General features: G+C 54.6%; 1 protein-coding gene across 7 annotated transcripts in view; it reads left to right on the plus strand.

Moving 5' to 3' along the window:
- The first annotated feature begins 1,927 nt into the window (after nt 1-1,927).
- The window catches only part of INTS10 (integrator complex subunit 10), a 42,007-nt gene continuing 29,246 nt past the window's right edge, over nt 1,928-14,688 (plus strand). For 3 of the 7 annotated variants that reach the window (XM_074993858.1, XM_074993859.1, XM_074993861.1), the window contains exons 1-3: nt 1,931-2,100; nt 12,650-12,717; nt 13,053-13,156. In XM_074993858.1, the coding sequence (XP_074849959.1) occupies nt 1,972-2,100; nt 12,650-12,717; nt 13,053-13,156 (301 nt within the window). In that variant the 5' untranslated portion in view covers nt 1,931-1,971. Of the gene's footprint in view, nt 2,101-12,649; nt 12,718-13,052; nt 13,157-14,688 lie in introns of all 7 variants that reach the window. The other 4 variants (XM_074993862.1, XM_074993864.1, XM_074993860.1 and 1 more) reach the window with 3 other exon arrangements.

Raw genomic sequence — 14,688 nt, forward strand, 5'->3', positions numbered from 1 at the left:
GAGATGTGATGATCTCTCCCACTGTCGGAAGCAACCCCTGGCACTCGTTCTCTACGCCAATCGAGCAAGAGCTTATAACCAGTATCTGTTGCCTCCCGTGTTGGTTCAACGCTGTTAAGCGATGCTGGAGTACCTCTCCAGGCGCAAGCCTCGGCAATTTTTATGGAGACCCTGGGCTGCCCAGACACCAGACCCCACCCCCCACCCCTCGGCTTTACTGATATAGTCCAGAGGAAAGGATAACCTCTACGTTTGGTACCAGCTCAGCTGCAGGAGTTGCCGGAACAGTGCCAGAAGTTGACACAGAACTGCCTTAGGACTCCCGTCTGGATTTTCTGTCAGGGTTTACTCCCTTAGCCTTACTCCTTCCCAGGATAACCCACAAGGCAGTGGGGTGTCTTCCTCTGCCTTCACAGGAGTTGTTGATTTGCAGCACCACACCTCCTGGTCCGCCATTGAGACTGTGCATTAGAAGGGAGAAGGAACAAGTCTCTCTATAAGGTAGGTATGTGAGACAGACCAGAACCCCCTCCTTGTGTTTCGCCTGCGAGCTGACACAGTTGCCCGGGGGATGGCATCGCTGTAATGCACAACAGCTGCTAGGAGCCAACAGTGAGAGTTGAGTGGAGGGTGAGGACCAGTGTTTCCGTCTGCCTGAAAAGACACAGCTGCTGGAGAGTCAAAAGTACTACCTCTACCCCAGACACCCCATATCCCCCTATGGCAGGAAGTGCAGTCTCAAGTAAACAATTTAAGTACTACCCATTTCTATAAAGAAAATGAAAAAAAAATACAAAGTAACCAAACCTTAGAGCAGCTTGAAAGCAATTCTCATGTGCTAGACACTAGAAAAGTCCAGGTGATTCCAATCATAGAATTGTATTAGGATAAAAAAATAAACCTGTGTCTAAGACGGAAAGCTATACAGAGGCCACTGTGTTGAAGTGGAACATACTGAGTATAACCACAGGCCTCAGGGCTACAAGAAGAGCAAGGGCAGGACCCAGGAAGAGTCGCTTGTGCTTCGCACCCACTACCCACACTGTCTTGCAGCCTGAGCTTCATGTGCAGGCCATGTCTCCCCCCAGCACCCAGGCACATGAGAAATGCCAGATGATGAAGAAACATGTTTCCTGTGTACTGTAGTATACAAGCTTGGTGGGTGAGCACAGGGTGGCATGAAGATTATGGGACCACTACCCGATGCCACCAGCACGGCCAGGAAGAGAATCTGAAATGGACAACAGGGGACAGAAGGGGCCATAGCACAGCCATGAAAATGGGAGAGAGTGAAGGGACCACACCAGCACCACAACATGGGTGTGTGAGGGGAAGGGCTGCTGCACTGTTACCGAATGGGCCGACTGTGAGCGGCTAGCCTCGTCTTCTGCAGAAGGCAGGCCCACGCAAGGGGCTGCCAGAGAAGCCATGGTGTTATCATGAAGTTTGGAGAAATGTCACCCTAGCGGTAGGACGGGCGGAAGAGGTACTGTAAGCATGGCCACGGAAGTGTGCTGTCTCCTGGGTGATGGGGTAGGTGGAGCTATCACCATAGCGACGGGAATGCGGTCAGCTTGGGGATGGGCTGGGAAGGTGGAGCTATCACCATGGTGACGGGAGAATGCTGTCACCCTGGTGATAAGGCAGAAGGGCCCCACTGGCTGGTCCCCAGCCCTCCCAGGGTGCAAGGGGCTGTCCGACATATGGACCGGGCAATCTCTGTGCCGCCGGCAGGAGGAAGCGGGCCGCTCTGCGCAGGCCCCGAGATGCCGAGGAGGGGCGGAGCAAGCCCGAGCGCTGCAACGGACGCAGCACAACGCCAGGCCGTGCGCTCCACGGGGCGGAGGTCCGCCGACTGCGCCAGTGCCAGCAGCTAACATGGCGAACGCGACAGCATGTGCGCTATGACGCGCGGACCCTACACTCCGCGCATGCGCACGACAGGCGACTCGGACCCAGTGACTACGGAGAATGTCGGCGCAGGGCGATTGCGAGTTCCTGGTGAAGCGGGCCCGGGACTTGGTGCAGGGGGACCTATGGGCGGCTAAGGCCTGGCTCATCACGGCGCGGAGCCTCTACCCCTCCGACTTCAACATCCAGGTCAGCCCACCTCAGCTCCGAGTGACTCCCGCGCCTGGCGCCCGCTACCCACAGTGCCTTGCGCCCCCAGCTTCGCGTGCCTCCCGCTCCTCGCGCCCGCTACCCACAGTGCCTTGCGCCCCCAGCTTCGCGTGCCTCCCGCTCCTCGCGCCCGCTACCCACAGTGCCTTGCGCCCCCAGCTTCGCGTGCCTCCCGCTCCTCGCGCCCGCTACCCACAGTGCCTTGCGCCCCCAGCTTCGCGTGCCTCCCGCTCCTCGCGCCCCTACCCACAGTGCCTTGCGCTTCGAGTCCCCGCGTGGCTCTTGAGCCCGCTACCCACAGTGCCTCGCGCCCCCAGATCTTTGTGCCTCCTGCACCTCGCGCCTCCAACCCACAGTGCCTTGTGCCCCAGCCCCACGTGCGGCCCTCGCCACCTGCTGCTGCCAATTCCGCCTTGTGCTCGCAGCTCCGTGGGCGGCCCGTGTGTTGCCCGGCTTACGCCCAGTGCCTTGCGGTAGCCCGCGCCCCCCACCTCTTACCCCCCAGTGCCTTGCGGTAGCCCACCCCCCCCACCTCTTACCCCCCAGTGCCTTGCGGTAGCCCGCCCCCCCAACCTCTTACCCCCCAGTGCCTTGCGGTAGCCCGCCCCCCCAACCTCTTACCCCCCAGTGCCTTGCGGTAGCCCGCCCCCCACACCTCTTACCCCCCAGTGCCTTGCGGTAGCCCGCCCCCCACACCTCTTACCCCCCAGTGCCTTGCGGTAGCCTGCCCCCCCACACCTCTTACCCCCCAGTGCCTTGCGGTAGCCTGCCCCCCCCACCTCTTACCCCCCAGTGCCTTGCGGTAGCCTGCCCCCCACACCTCTTACCCCCCAGTGCCTTGCGGTAGCCCGCCCCCCACACCTCTTACCCCCCAGTGCCTTGCGGTAGCCTGCCCCCCACACCTCTTACCCCCCAGTGCCTTGCGGTAGCCTGCCCCCCCACACCTCTTACCCCCCAGTGCCTTGCGGTAGCCCGCGTCTCACACCTCTTACCCCCCAGTGTCTTGCGGTAGCCTGCCCCCACACCTCTTACCCCCCAGTGCCTTGCGGTAGCCTGCCCCCCACACCTCTTACCCCCCAGTGCCTTGCGGTAGCCCGCACCTCACACCTCTTACCCCCCCAGTGTCTTGCGGTAGCCCGCCCCCCACACCTCTTACCCCCCAGTGCCTTGCGGTAGCCCGCCCCCCACACCTCTTACCCCCCAGTGCCTTGCGGTAGCCCGCGCCTCACACCTCTTACCCCCCAGTGCCTTGCGGTAGCCCGCCCCCCACACCTCTTACCCCCCAGTGCCTTGCGGTAGCCTGCCCCCCCACACCTCTTACCCCCCCAGTGCCTTGCGGTAGCCCGCACCTCACACCTCTTACCCCCCCAGTGCCTTGCGGTAGCCTGCCCCCCCACACCTCTTACCCCCCCAGTGCCTTGCGGTAGCCCGCCCCCCACACCTCTTACCCCCCAGTGCCTTGCGGTAGCCCGCGCCTCACACCTCTTACCCCCCAGTGCCTTGCGGTAGCCCGCCCCCCACACCTCTTACCCCCCAGTGCCTTGCGGTAGCCTGCCCCCCCACACCTCTTACCCCCCCAGTGCCTTGCGGTAGCCCGCACCTCACACCTCTTACCCCCCAGTGCCTTGTGGTAGCCCGCCCCCCCCACCTCTTACCCCCCAGTGCCTTGCGGTAGCCCGCCCCCACACCTCTTACCCCCCAGTGCCTTGCGGTAGCCCGCGCCTCACACCTCTTACCCCCCAGTGCCTTGCGGTAGCCTGCCCCCCACACCTCTTACCCCCCAGTGCCTTGCGGTAGCCCGCGCCTCACACCTCTTACCCCCCAGTGCCTTGCGGTAGCCCGCCCCCCCCACCTCTTACCCCCCAGTGCCTTGCGGTAGCCCGCGCCTCACACCTCTTACCCCCCAGTGCCTTGCGGTAGCCTGCCCCCCACACCTCTTACCCCCCAGTGCCTTGCGGTAGCCCGCGCCTCACACCTCTTACCCCCCAGTGCCTTGCGGTAGCCCGCCCCCCCCACCTCTTACCCCCCAGTGCCTTGCGGTAGCCCGCGCCTCACACCTCTTACCCCCCAGTGCCTTGCGGTAGCCTGCCCCCCACACCTCTTACCCCCCAGTGCCTTGCGGTAGCCCGCGCCTCACACCTCTTACCCCCCAGTGCCTTGCGGTAGCCCGCCCCCCACACCTCTTACCCCCCAGTGCCTTGCGGTAGCCCGCACCTCACACCTCTTACCCCCCAGTGCCTTGCGGTAGCCTGCACCTCACACCTCTTACCCCCCCAGTGCCTTGCGGTAGCCCGCACCTCACACCTCTTACCCCCCAGTGCCTTGCGGTAGCCTGCCCCCCCCCACCTCTTACCCCCCCAGTGCCTTGCGGTAGCCCGCCCCCCACACCTCTTACCCCCCAGTGCCTTGCGGTAGCCCGCGCCTCACACCTCTTACCCCCCAGTGCCTTGCGGTAGCCTGCCCCCCACACCTCTTACCCCCCAGTGCCTTGCGGTAGCCCGCCCCCCCCCACCTCTTACCCCCCAGTGCCTTGCGGTAGCCCGCGCCTCACACCTCTTACCCCCCAGTGCCTTGCGGTAGCCCGCCCCCCCCACCTCTTACCCCCCAGTGCCTTGCGGTAGCCCGCGCCTCACACCTCTTACCCCCCAGTGCCTTGCGGTAGCCTGCCCCCCACACCTCTTACCCCCCAGTGCCTTGCGGTAGCCCGCGCCTCACACCTCTTACCCCCCAGTGTCTTGCGGTAGCCCGCCCCCCACACCTCTTACCCCCCAGTGCCTTGCGGTAGCCTGCCCCCCCACACCTCCTACCCCCCCAGTGCCTTGCGGTAGCCCGCACCTCACACCTCTTACCCCCCAGTGCCTTGCGGTAGCCTGCACCTCACACCTCTTACCCCCCCAGTGCCTTGCGGTAGCCTGCCCCCCCACACCTCTTACCCCCCAGTGCTTTGCGGTAGCCCGCCCCCCACACCTCTTACCCCCCAGTGCCTTGCGGTAGCCCGCGCCTCACACCTCTTACCCCCCAGTGCCTTGCGGTAGCCCGCCCCCCACACCTCTTACCCCCCAGTGCCTTGCGGTAGCCTGCCCCCCCACACCTCTTACCCCCCAGTGCCTTGCGGTAGCCTGCCCCCCCACACCTCTTACCCCCCCAGTGCCTTGCGGTAGCCTGCACCTCACACCTCTTACCCCCCAGTGCCTTGCGGTAGCCTGCACCTCACACCTCTTACCCCCCCAGTGCCTTGCGGTAGCCTGCCCCCCCACACCTCTTACCCCCCCAGTGCCTTGCGGTAGCCCGCGCCTCACACCTCTTACCCCCCAGTGCCTTGCGGTAGCCCGCCCCCCACATCTCTTACCCCCCAGTGCCTTGCGGTAGCCTGCCCCCCCACACCTCACCCCCCCAGTGCCTTGCGGTAGCCCGCACCTCACACCTCTTACCCCCCAGTGTCTTGCGGTAGCCTGCCCCCCCACACCTCTTACCCCCCCAGTGCCTTGCGGTAGCCCGCACCTCACACCTCTTACCCCCCAGTGTCTTGCGGTAGCCCGCGCCTCACACTTCTTACCCCCCAGTGCCTTGCGGTAGCCCGCCCCCCACACCTCTTACCCAGAGTGCCTTGCGGTAGCCCGCCCCCACACCTCTTACCCCCCAGTGCCTTGCGGTAGCCCCCCCCCACACCTCTTACCCAGAGTGCCTTGCGGTAGCCCGCCCCCCACACCTCTTACCCCCCAGTGCCTTGTGGTAGCCCGCCCCCCACACCTCTTACCCAGAGTGCCTTGCAGTAGCCTGCCCCCCCACACCTCTTACCCAGAGTGCCTTGCGGTAGCCCGCCCCCCACACCTCTTACCCCCCCAGTGCCTTGCGGTAGCCCGCGCCTCACACCTCTTACCCCCCAGTGCCTTGCGGTAGCCCGCCCCCCACACCTCCTACCCCCCAGTGCCTTGCGGTAGCCTGCCCCCCCACACCTCTTACCCCCCCAGTGCCTTGCGGTAGCCCGCACCTCACACCTCTTACCCCCCAGTGTCTTGCGGTAGCCTGCCCCCCCACACCTCTTACCCCCCCAGTGCCTTGCGGTAGCCCGCACCTCACACCTCTTACCCCCCAGTGTCTTGCGGTAGCCCGCGCCTCACACTTCTTACCCCCCAGTGCCTTGCGGTAGCCCGCCCCCCACACCTCTTACCCAGAGTGCCTTGCGGTAGCCCCCCCCCACACCTCTTACCCCCCAGTGCCTTGCGGTAGCCCGCCCCCCACACCTCTTACCCAGAGTGCCTTGCAGTAGCCTGCCCCCCCACACCTCTTACCCAGAGTGCCTTGCGGTAGCCCGCGCCTCACACCTCTTACCCCCCAGTGCCTTGCGGTAGCCCGCCCCCCACACCTCTTACCCCCCAGTGCCTTGCGGTAGCCCGTCCCCCACACCTCTTACCCAGAGTGCCTTGCGGTAGCCCGTCCCCCACACCTCTTACCCAGAGTGCCTTGCGGTAGCCTGTCCCCCACACCTCTTACCCAGAGTGCCTTGCGGTAGCCCGCCCCCCCACACCTCTTGCCCTCAATGCCTTGCGGTAGCCTGCCCCCCACACCTCTTACCCCCAATGCCTTGCGGTAGCCCGTCCCCCACATCTCTTACCCAGAGTGCCTTGCGGTAGCCTGCCCCCCACACCTCTTACCCCCCAGTGCCTTGCGGTAGCCCGTCCCCCACACCTCTTACCCAGAGTGCCTTGCGGTAGCCCGCCCCCTACACCTCTTGCCCTCAATGCCTTGCGGTAGCCTGCCCCCACACCTCTTACCCCCAATGCCTTGCGGTAGCCCGTCCCCCACACCTCTTACCCAGAGTGCCTTGCCGTAGCCCGTCCCCCACACCTCTTACCCAGAGTGCCTTGCGGTAGCCTGCCCCCCACACCTCTTGCCCTCAATGCCTTGCGGTAGCCTGCCCCCCCCACCTCTTACCCCCCAGTGCCTTGCGGTAGCTCGTCCCCCACACCTCTTACCCAGAGTGCCTTGCGGTAGCCCGTACCCCACACCTCTTACCCAGAGTGCCTTGCGGTAGCCTGCCCCCCCACATCTCTTACCCCCAGTGCCTTGCGGTAGCCTGCCCCCCACACCTCTTACCCAGAGTGCCTTGTGCCCCCAGCTTTGTGTGTCGCTTGTGCCTCGCACCCACTACACACACTGTCTTGCAGCCTTATCTTTATGTGCAGGCCATGTCTCCCCCTTGCATGCCCTACCTACAGGGCCACATGCGGCCTCCGCTACGTCCTTCTACCCATAGTGTCTTGTGTCTTCGTCCCCGCATGCGGGCCACCCTTCCACCCCCTACTCACACGGCCTTGCGACAGCCCTCATCCCCACATGTTGTCCTCCATCTCTACGCACAGTGGTTTGCAGCAGCTCCCAGCCCCTACTTATGGTCACCTGCAGCAGCCTCTATTCCCTATGCATCCTGCACTATGTTTCCCCTACCCACAGAGCCTTGTGAAAGGCCCCAGCCAGCCATGCAGGGGAGTATTATAGGCAGGGAAAGGCAATGCCTTCCTAAACTGCATCACCTGCTACTGCCCATGCTCCATCTGAGGCCCCCCCGTTGCCTTGCGCAGTCTGCTCTGCTGGTGGCAGAGGCTAGGGCAGGCAGGCTGGGGGCTGCAGCCAAGTCATCTGTCCTCCCATCACTGAGACTATTGTCTCAGCTCAAGAATGGGGCCTAGAGGAGGCTGCAGCTGGGCCACCACCTGGAGCTCCAGGGCACGCTTTCCCAGGCTGAGGACTAGCATTGTTTATGTGTTTCATGGTGGGGAATCTGGGCAGAAGAGAGCAGCCACAGTTTGGGGGTTTGGGCCTTGGGTGGAAGGGGTGGCATTTGGGAGTGTTTGCCTCCCCAAGCCACGGGGTCACCCACTGCGCATGCCACCTTGCACCCTTTACCCTCAAGAAAACATGAATGATTCTGGTCCTTACAATTCCCAAAGCAGCATCTGAGGCACTTAGCCCTCTTTATACCTTTCCCTTATGGAGGAAGTTCCACTGGTCTCTTTGTGTAAAAAGTTTGCTTCACGATGGAGATTGTTACCTGAACAAGTCACTTGTCCATGTATGATTCAGCCCTTTCTCAAGCAGCAAGACATTTGTGTATTGGTACCCATTAAGGCCCTTTGTCAGTGAAGTACTGCTGTCCCCTGACAAGCCGTCTTCTCCTGTTGAGGTTTTTCCACAGAAGCAAACATTTGGAATACAAATATATAGACAATATTCATAACGTCAAATACAGAAATGATACGTGCCCAAAAATAGGATATCCAAATCCAACCGATTATAACATTAAAAATGATAGGTTACCCACAGCTGCTACCAGCCCATTTATGCACCTTACCTTCCACCCAGATCCCCTAACCCCAGGCTTCTCCTGCACTCTCCCTCCCAGACTCTACACCTGTTCCCCATCAGCCCCCTCCTGCACACTGAACCTCCACATGTTTGGTCCTCCCCAGGCCTTCAGAAGACTTAATCTGACCTGGGGTAAGCCCTGAACCTGTTCCACTTCTCCTCCCTCCTGCCCGTGGTGCTGGAGCATAAGGAGAGTCAGGTATCTTAGGGGCCACATCAGTGAGGGTTTGGGGGGGGTTGCTTCTCACTTTTATATGGCTCCCAGTTAATTTTGCTGTGGGTCTGTGGTCCCCAGCCCAAAAAAGGTTCCTTGCCCTTGGTTTAGGTGCAGGCTATGCTGACAGAAGGATTTTTTAAATCTGTGCAGGAACATCAGCTCCTTGAAAACCAGAGGCTAGGGTGATGGAAGCATTCATCCCTCAATCTTCCTGCCTCTATATGGGGGGTTAGATTAGCATAGTCATGTTGCTCAGGAAGTGGGGAGGGGGTGAATTTTTCAAAGCCAAGGGACACAACTGTATCAGTTTAAGCTTCTAAGTGTAGATATGGCCTTGTTCATTAAGATGTTCTAAGTTGGATGTGCACTCATTTCACTTCTGCTATTCTTGTGTCTCCTAGTTGGGCTGTCAGGCAAGTAATTAAGGTTCTATTTAATTTTTTTTTTAAATTAACAAAACAAACTAGGAAATTCTGTAGAAAATCTCCACTGAGAAGATATACATGCCTGGGCCTGCAAACACTCAAACATGTAGGCCTACTACTGTTAAAACCTACAGTGTTTGCATATGGCAAAGACTATAAAGTGAAGCGTCAATAAATCAGGAAATGCCAAAGTTGATTTCACTTGACGAACACTACCATTGTGTGCATGTGTTATGACCGTGGTTTCTAAACTTTTTCATAAGAGATTGTTATTGAGCACCTTCCTGCCTAGTCCCAGGTGTGTGGCCCCACCAGCTCACCCGTTCAAGAACAAATAACATTCCTGCGACAATTACAGCAAGTTTCCAAGCAAAAGTAATGCTGCAAAAGTGATTATTTATTGTAGTTCTATGAAATCTGGCAGTGGAGAAGGACCAGCATCCCAGTAGGCCTCTCGCAAGTGGTTCACACGTGTGTTTGGAATCTCTGCAGTCTCCAATTACTTTATTGCAAACTCATTTTTTCTACGGCTTTGGCATCATTAACACTCAGATGGAGAGAAAGCAGCAATCCAGGTGGTGTGGTGCCTCGTGAGCAAGGTTGTGGGACCTGGCATCCCTGCCTCTCGATAGTTCAGATTCTGTTCAGCTGAGAAATGAATGTACCCAGTGGTGAATCTTGGATTGTCTCTCATTGCGCAGCAGAGATGGGGAGCAGTTTAGAGGCAGGTTTTGCTCATTTGACAGTAGAAAACATTTATTAAAAATCAAACTAAATTAATGTGCAGTGACAAATTTTACTATCAGATTTAGTTGACTGTGTGCATCCCTCATCTTTATGTTCTCATAAAATTATTTACAGATATTGCACTGCTGCCTTGTTCTCTGTGCATGGTCTAGTTTGCACATTGAATGAAGCATTGGGCCTGTGGAAGAAAACAGCATGCAGTCATGTTGTACTAATGCTGTGTTGTAATGGTAGAGAGTTAACTTTAACTTTGGTATCGGAGGGGTAGCCATGTTTGTCTGTATCTGCGAAAACAAAGAGAAGTCCTGTGGCACCTTACAGACTAACAGAATTTTTGGAGCGTAAATTTTCATGAGCAAAGACCCGCTTCATCATATGCAACTTTAACTTTAGCTTTTTTTGACTTCAGAGAGTTTGTGCCATCTTCTCAGCTGTTGTAAATTGGCATAGCTCCATTAAAGTCAAAGGAACTGTGTTGATTTACACCAGTGAAATATCTGGCCCTTTCACTTTGCAGACTTGAATAATCTTTTACCATTATTTTCTACTAAATTTGCATAGATTCATTAATGTATATGATGGTTTACTGAAGACTTAAAGATGGGGACCTGTCTTTCCCATGAGGACATGGTTTAACTTGGACAAAAATGATACAGGGCAAGGGTGAAGAGCCCAGCGTGCATGGACTCGGTGGGAAGTTCAACCGAGAAAATTTTTTCGTAGAAGCAGGAGGGATTTGAAGGAGGAGAGAGTGGGTACTTGGATATGCCAGAAACTGAGGACGTTTCTTCAGCGGAAAAGTAGAGAACTGTTGCAAACTCCAAATACACTCATCCTGCACTATACGAGCACAGTTGGTTCCCACATTTCTGCTCATAGGCAAACACGCATAAGAGCGACACTAAATTCCCATTAAAATACATGTAAAAGTCTCCAATTCATTCCAAGGGCTTATAACTTCACATGAACCAGTTGAGTTTAGGTACTTTTCTGATGTATTTGAATAGTTTGGCACCAGAAATAGGATGTAGTGTATGTGTGTGGAGCAGGGATTCCCAGCCTATAGGTTGGGACCCAAACATGGGTCCCATTAGATATGTTAAAGGTCGCCAGCTGGGCAGTTCCCAGCTGCATGTGGCTGTTAAAGAAGCCATTTGCAGTCTCTTAACACTGCTGTCTCGGGCAAATATCTATCAATAGAGATAGCTGCTGGAGATGGCAATTACCTTACGTCTAGGTGCTGAAACCTTAACACTTGAGTTAATTCCTGGGAGCAGGAGGGCTGGGGGAGCCACCCAGCCTAGCAGCCCCGGTCAAGGGGCTGCGGGAGGAGGAGTGTCTAAGGCTGGGGCTGTTGAGGGATGCGGCGGGTGGGGCAGGGGTCTAAGACTGGGTGTGGTTTGTGGCTGCTGGTGGGGGGGTCTAAGGCTGGAGGAGGTTTGGGGCTGCTGGGTGGGTTTAAGGCTGGAGGTAATTTGGGACCATGGGAGGCAGTTAACACCTGGCCGAGGGTGAGGTCTGCAGGGTGGGCGGCAGGTCTAATGCAGTAAACCCTGGAGTTATCCAGGGGTTGTTTGTGCAACCCCTGCATAACTTGAATTTTCCTGCAAGAGGAGTGGGGGGCAGGATCCACCAGGGGTGGTCAGTTTCCTGGCTTCCAGAGTGACAGAAGCTGGGAACCAGAGGCAGGCTGATTCCCCTCTCCCCATGGCTTTGGGGCGGGAAACTGATCGGCTCATGGCTGGTCAGTTTCACGTTTCTGCCAGTGCAGGGGAGGAAACCAGGCTAAGAGCCTTCTCCCTCTCTTCCCCTAGCCTAAGGGCTGTCAGACAGCTGTATGTCTGAGGGAAGGGAGAGAGAAGGCTCCAGCCACAGGGCTGCAGGTTTGCCAGCCCCCCAGCCAGGGAGCCCACAGGTGGCTCTGCTCCAGCTGCAGGGCTGTGGGTCTCCCTGCCCCTGGCCAGGGACCCTGCTCCTATAAGTGGGGGAAGTTCACTCATATAGTGAATAAAGATAGGCATATATGTTCCTCGTTTTAACGAATACTCATTAGTAAAGTACTTGTTAAACGAGGGATGAATGTAGAGTCGGAGTATCAGGCTCCATCAGATGAAAATAGGTGTTATTGTCAAACTTGTGTAACCATTGTCTTGTTAAAGATGGTTTTGATTTGCTTCTTCAATTTTTCTTACAATTAAAAATGAAGACTTTGTGAAAGTTTAATTGCTTTTGGCAGTTCACCCAGCAAAGACAATGACAATGAATTAGCCAGTTTCACTACTTGGTTTATAGTTGATTTAGTCAACCTTTTGTCTCTTGCACTAGCACAGTGCTGCAGTGTTTGGGTTTCAAGCATTGCAATAAGAAGTTCTTGTGTAAACGTTACCTTTTCCATCTGAGTTTTCGTTTATTTACATGCTAGGTGTTGTCAAAACTTAAACCAAAATTGAGTAATGTCCCTGGGAGTAAACTTGTTTGGGTAATTGGTGGAGTACGTTGTATTGCCATGGGTTGTTTTTATTTTAGAGAAAATGCAATCAATTTAATTAGCTTAATATTAAAACATAGCAATTAAATTAATATTTTGTATGTTTACTAATATTTACCATCTGTTTTTACTTTCCAAATTGAATACTGCATGTGGTACTTTCACTGTTTACTATTGAAATGTGGGCCCATTATGACAATTTAGCAGCAGCTTTCAATATGGAAGAACTAAGAGGGTACATGTGTATATATTTTGTGACTAATGTTCCATTCTCTGCTATTTCAGTATGAAATGTACACTATTGAGAGGAATGCTGAGCGGACAGCATCAGCTGGCAGGCTGTTATATGACATGTAAGTAACAGAAATGCTTTTGCTTAATTCTCTTTTGAAAGTATATTGTAAAGTGAACTGAACACAACTCTGCAAACAGTCCAGTTACCTGTTTCCATGCTGTGTGGCATAGACCTTTTCTCTTAAGATGGAAGTTCCAGGATCTTCAGAGATCTAATGCTGACGTTATTTCTGTAAGCCAACTAGATGGAGTTCACTAATCTCGTAAAAATAAAATCAGCCATGAAAGCAAAATGTTCTTTTGCATATCTCGCTACAGATTCTTTCACAGCAAGCTTTCTGTTTTAAGCAGAATTCGGGATTATTCTAATTTTTTGCCTGGTCCTTTGTTCCAGGTTTGTGAATTTTCCAGACCAACCAATGGTGTGGAGGGAGATTAATGTTATTACATCAGCATTAAGGAATGACTCACAGGATAAGCAGACTCAGTTCCTAAGAGGTAAGGGTTTTGTCACTTAACAGAGGTGAAGTCTAGTGAGAGTTTAAGAATAAATCCTCAGGCGACCCAGCTGATTTGGAAGTTGCAAATCCAAGTCTGACGAACTGTCGGCGGTCTCTTGGACACAGTGACTCAGCCACAGAGGTTCACCCCCTGTTAGACTTAGGAGACTAAGGAAGAGGGAGGGCGGGAAGGTGGAGCACTGTGAGAAGTACTGGCTTTGCTCCTCTGTCATTATTACTTGTCAGGGAAAAATTTGTAGTGAGCTAGCAGTGGCTTGATGACCGACAGGTAGCTTGTGAAATTGGGTCTTGAATCTGAGAACCCAGATGTAGTTTGCTGGCAGAGTACGTGCACCAGACCAGCAAGTGAAAGCTGTAGAGTCAGGTCAGATAGAATAGCTTATGTGACGAATACAGAGCCAAACATTCAGAAGTACCTCCACCAAAAATGTCTGAGAAGGAAGATGTAGACCTTTTATTTCTAGCCAGAAATTTCAGTTATTTTTTACTTTTTTTTTCCCCTCATTTCCTTGGGGCTGGAGGTGCCCACAATTTTTTGCCACTCTGAATGACGCAAGCAAGACCTCAGTCAATATAGAGTGGCTATAGTGTGTTGATACTGATGAGATCTTCCTCTAAATTGACTCTCTTAAGGATGTAATAAAGGATCATAGAGCCAATGGGTTAGATGGGATTGCAGGGGTCATCTAACCCTCTGCCAAGATGCAGGGTTTTGTGTGTCTAAGCTGTCCAAGACAGAAGGCTATGCAGTCTTCCATTGATGGAGATTCCCTTGGCAGTTTGTTCCATTGCCATGCTGTTCTTACAGTTAGGAAGTTTTTCCTGAGATTTAAGCTAAACCTACTATGCTGTAGCTTGAACCCATTGCCTCTTGTCGTGCCCTCGGTGACAAAACAGAGCAACTTTTTCTTTTTTTTTTTTTAATATTTAAGCCTTTCAGATATTTGAAGACTGCTCACATGTCCCCCTTAATCTCTTCTTTCCCAAACTAAATATACCCAGTGCCTCCAGCCTTTGCTCGTATGGCTGCGTTCCACCTCTTTGACCATCTTTGTTTCTTGTCTCTAGATCTTTACCAGTTTCTCTACATCCTTTCTATACACTGGTGGCCCAAACTGGCCACAGGACTCCAGCCTAGGCCTAACCAGTGCTGAGTACAGCAGTACTATCACTTCTTGTGATGTACATGTTTTGTGTCTGTTGCATTTCCTATTTTTTGGACACCCTTGTATTGCTGACTCATGAGATAGGTGATTGTCTCTTATAAATCATTAATCTAAATGCAACATTCATTATAAAAAATCTCAAAAGGAATTCCTGATGAGGCTACCCCATTTGTCTTAGCAAATTATCAAATGGTTTTGGATTTCTCCTGCTTTACTATAACATTTTTTAAATGAACTTTTGTTAACCAAGGACTTACTCTGAAGTATACTTAGAAAAGGATGTCTGTTGCTGTTCACATAGATATGAGTCTCTGTTTTCTATCACAGTGCAGCAGAGGAGTTG

The sequence above is a fragment of the Carettochelys insculpta genome, chromosome 4, assembly GCF_033958435.1.
Source record: "Carettochelys insculpta isolate YL-2023 chromosome 4, ASM3395843v1, whole genome shotgun sequence".
Lineage (NCBI taxonomy): Eukaryota > Metazoa > Chordata > Testudines > Carettochelyidae > Carettochelys > Carettochelys insculpta.